Here is a 4,346-nt window from a genome sequence, read left to right as displayed (position 1 = left end):
GAATTCTGGAAATAAATGGATTCAAATGAACTAAGCAGTATCAGGTATTATATCTCAGCTGCATCCTTTTTAAAAAGCAATCTAAACGCTTTACCAGCTCCAATGCGGTCACTCTAAATCCTACCCCCATTGTTCCTTCTCACCTCACCACTGAGCAAACAGAAGGAAAAGCAAGAAAGGCAGTCGCAGTGCTGAAGTACTGTTTTAAACCTGGAGAAAGAGCGTTGTTTGGCCTTTAAAGCATAAAGAGAAAATAAATCCTTTTTCCTCTCCTGAGCCTCCTCCAAGCAAAGCACATGCACCAAAGCCCACTTAACATTTTACAAAGACTCAAGGACAAGACGAGGCAAGGCCGTGGGACAAGAGGGCTGGACTGGAAGTTTTTCCCGTATTGGTGTAGATCTGGTGCTGGGAACAAGCTCTCCAGTCCAGCCTCCGTGGGCACTCTTGGAGACCAGTAGACATGGAAATCTCCAGTGCAGGCATGATGCAGTGGCATCAGATGACCACGCTGACTGTCGTGCTCTGGCCATGTGGCGTGATTTTGCGGGGCCAGGCAAGCAACAGCTTGCGCAGCTCCTCGCGGAAGCTGTCGTGCAGCCAAGCGTAGATGAAGGGATTGTAGCAGACCGAGCTCATGGCCAGCCAGTGGCAGAGCAGCTGCACTAACCCGAAGGCGTAGGGGTCAATGGCGCGTGGGTCGAGGTCCCTCAGCAGGTTGAAGACGTGCAGCGGCAGCCAGCAGATGGCGAACACCACTACAACCACCACCAGGAGGCAGAAGGTGCGGCGGCGCCGCGCGCGGTCCCAGTCGGCCTGGCTCTGGGTCACGCAGCCGGGCACCACGCGGTTTCGGAGCTTCACTGATACTCGGACATAAGACAGGAGGATGACCAGCAAGGGAAGCAGGTAGGTGACGAACAGCAGCCCCCAAGCATAGAGCTGGCGCTGGCGCTCCTGGGCCCCCCAGAACTCCTCGCAGAGGCGCACGCGGTCCGGCTTGAGCTCCACATGGTAGGTGTGCAAGGCGGCGGGCAGCGCCAGCACCGCGGACAGCGCCCAGATGGCCAGCACGGCGTAGGCGCTGAGGCGCAGCGAGATGCGCCGGCGCAGCGGGTGCACCAGCACGACGTAGCGGTCCACCGCAATGGTGGTGAGCGTGAACACCGACACATAGACGGTAACCGGCTGCAGGAAGAAGACCAGGTGGCACAGGCCACCGCCGAACACCCAGCCGCGTGGCTCGAAGGCGTAGGCCAGCGTGAGCGGCACGCAAGCAGTGCACATGAGTACGTCGGACAAGGCCAAGTTGCCGATGAGGAAGTTGGTTACGTTGTGCAGCCGACGCACCCGTGCGATCACCAGCACCAGCAGGCAGTTGCCCACCAGCCCCACGACCACCACGATGCTGTAGAGCAGCACGATCAGCCCCTTCAGCTGATGTACCAGCTGCAGACTCTGGAACGGCGTGACAGCCTGAGCGCCTGGGCCAGCCACCGACCCATTGCCCACCGAGGCCTCTGCACTCTGGTTGGCCGGCGGAAGTCCAGAAAATAAGTCAGGGACCAGGGGGTCCTGAGTCGGCAGTGAGGCCATGGCCACCTGTCCAAAGAGAATCAAAGTCTGTCAAGTTCCATTCTCTATCCACCCTCTCCAAACCAACTAATTACCCAAATACTCCCTTTGGAATAACTAGCCAAAATAAATAACAACAATTTAAAATGCTGTTATCCCACCTTTGCAAAAACTAATCTATGTGTGGTTATGCATGCACAGGTTATTTAAATACCTAGGCAATTTAGAGCTCTCGCAGTCCACGCAGGCTAGACCCAGGAGCAAAGTCCTACCTGGTGAGTGTGGCTCCGCGGGCGGGAAAGCGCTCCAGGGAGGGAGGAGTAGATCTGTCCCCTGGAGGTCCTCCGCCCACGTCTGCAGTTTAGGCTTCTCGCTATTCCGCCGGAGCTGAACAGATTCAGGAGTTGCCAGTGGACTCTCAGCTTTTGAGGGGGACTGGGAGCGCCTCCCCTCTGCCCCGCCCCCACTCCAGCGATCCCTTGTATGGAAAATGGGGGCGGAGCGCACACCACCAGACTCGGTGCTTAGACAACTAGAGAGAAGGGCGAGTGTCAGGAGGATGGAAACAGAAAAGGAAGGAAGGGTTGACAAACCTGAACGAAAGAGAATCTCGACTGCAGGAGCTGGCTGTGCCCTAGGAGAATCCCGCTCCGCAGAAGGGTGGGGTGGACGAGGGGAGAGTGAGGTGCGAGGTGCCAGTTCTCTCGGAAGACCTGGTGCAGTTTCAAGAAGGAAGGAGTGGGGTGGGGATTGAAATACACCACTGGATGTGGGAGATGAGCGACCCGTCCTTAAGCGTTGGCTCCTGCGTAGAGTCCAGGCTGGGGTTAAGAGAGTAGCATAGGGGGTTCTGTCAGGGATTTAAAATGTAGAGCCCGGAGCTCGCTGCAGAACTTCCAGCCCTCGCCCTCCCCAGGACCCACTGAGCCCTTCACCTAGGCTGCGGCTCCCGCCAAGCCAAAGAAAGGGTTCAGCACCACGGACAGGTCCCGCGGTCCCTGCTGCTTGAGCTTGTGTGCCCGGGAGGGAAGTTCCGACCCCTCTCTGGGTCCGATGCATTCGGGAAAGGGACCAGCCTGATTCAAACAGCTCCCTCGCCGCCAGCTTCCTGGGCTGGGGCTGCCACCTCCGAATGCAGTAGGGTGGAGTGGAGGCCAATGAGCCGGGGTCTCTGGGGGTTGGAGGGTGGTGACTTGTGCTCCTGCTGTAAGTCACCGCGCTATAGTGCCAGCGCCAAAGATCACAGTTGTCTTTCACCTCTCTGGGTCAGAAAATACAGCCCTCATTCCATTTCTACTGCACAGACACACTTTAATACCTGGCCCCCGCTGCTCCCCTACTCAACCTTTTCCACTCTTTCCTTCTCAGCCACCAAGCCCTGTCCCTTACTTGCCTAACTCCCAGTACAGAATGTAAGTTCCATTCCTGGCCTGGAACACTACCCTCACCCTTCTTGTATGAACACCCCCAAGCCTCCTCACCTCATTTTAGGAATAAAATATATATGTACACTAGTAATTGCAGGATTTCCTCTAGGGTAACAAAAATATGAGAAGTTTAAAACTATCATAAAATCTTTAGTAGTATTAGCCCTGGCCGGCTTGGCCCAGTGGTTGGAGTGTTGGCCTGCGGTCCGGAGAGACCCGGGTTCGGTTCCGCGAAGGACACATGCCTCGGTTGCAGTTTGTCCCCGGCCCTGGTTGGTCCTGTGGGTGGCAACCACTCGATGTGTCCCTTTCACGTCGATGTTTCTCTCGCTCTCCCTCCCACTCTATCTGAACAAAAAATGGAAAAATGTCCTCGGGTGAGGATAAAATAAATAAATAAATAAAAAATAAAAAATAAATCTTTAGTAGTATTAGGTCTCCATTGATATGCAAATTAACCTGGACCACAGTGGTGGGTGGGGTGGGAAAAAAGGTTTTGTAACTTCCCTCCTTCAGACAAAAATGGGGCCACCTACTAAACCTGTCTATATCAGGGGGGCTGCATGGTGGGCCCTACAAACTCAGAGACTGAAAGTAACCACATAGGATGGTCTGAACATAAAAATTCCTAACTAAACGCAGATTATGGTGGGTAGCCACATTCTAGGCCTGTCAGTTCCTTTACAAAGGTCAATCTTTTTCTTAAATAAGCCCTTCTATTGTCTTTTTTGCATCTAACATACCTTTGCAATTTCAGAGTAATCTCTTTTTCCAGACCCCTGAGGACCCACCCACCATACCAGAGCACTTGACCACCGAATCCCTCATTGTTATCTTGTTCCCCAGTACCATATGTATGTGTGGTAAATGTTCATTGTTAACTGTGCTACACCTACCAATGTAAAAGAAGATGTATTTCTCCCCCTTCTCTAATCCACCACCCATGGATTTCATGCAACCCTCCTTACGTCTTCCCCTTTGATTCTAATGTGTAAAATAAAGCACAAAACTGTCATTCTCTGGAGCATTTTCTCAATCCATTGAGATTTTGCTTCCTGGCAATTGTCGTCAGTTTGGCTCAAATAAATTCATAAAAATTCTCTACAGGTTTAGATGTTTTTTACATGACACTCCTTCAAAGCCATCTCATCCCTTCACATCTTATTTCCTTTTTCCAGAAGGTGGAGTTTCCGTGCCCTTCTCTCATAAGCCCTTGTACGTTGTCTTCTGGATGCAGATATCTCTGTTAGGACAGAAAGAAGTGAAATTAGTCTACCCTCCAAATTGAAGTGATTCACTCGTACAGGAGGAAAAGTCAACATTGGAACAAAAGCAATTAATTTT

The 4,346-nt window shown here is 52.6% G+C and overlaps 1 protein-coding gene across 1 annotated transcript; it reads right to left on the bottom strand.

Annotated features, from left to right (window-relative positions):
• Positions 1-291: 291 nt before the first annotated feature.
• PRLHR (prolactin releasing hormone receptor) lies at positions 292-1,693 on the bottom strand. Its single transcript, XM_036265750.1, has one exon. The coding sequence runs from the start codon at positions 1,594-1,596 to the stop codon at positions 499-501; it is 1,098 nt and encodes a 365-aa protein (XP_036121643.1). The 5' UTR covers positions 1,597-1,693; the 3' UTR covers positions 292-498.
• Between the last annotated feature and the right edge of the window lie 2,653 nt (positions 1,694-4,346).

The sequence above is a fragment of the Molossus molossus genome, unplaced genomic scaffold (genome assembly GCF_014108415.1).
Source record: "Molossus molossus isolate mMolMol1 unplaced genomic scaffold, mMolMol1.p scaffold_m16_p_17, whole genome shotgun sequence".
NCBI classification, from domain to species: Eukaryota; Metazoa; Chordata; class Mammalia; order Chiroptera; family Molossidae; genus Molossus; species Molossus molossus.
This window is presented reverse-complemented; position numbering and strand designations above follow the sequence as displayed.

What these genes read in the sequence shown, in the direction of transcription:
- PRLHR (XM_036265750.1), bottom strand. Translation starts at nt 1,596, where the DNA reads ATGGCCTCACTGCCGACTCAGGACCCCCTGGTCCCTGACTTATTTTCT.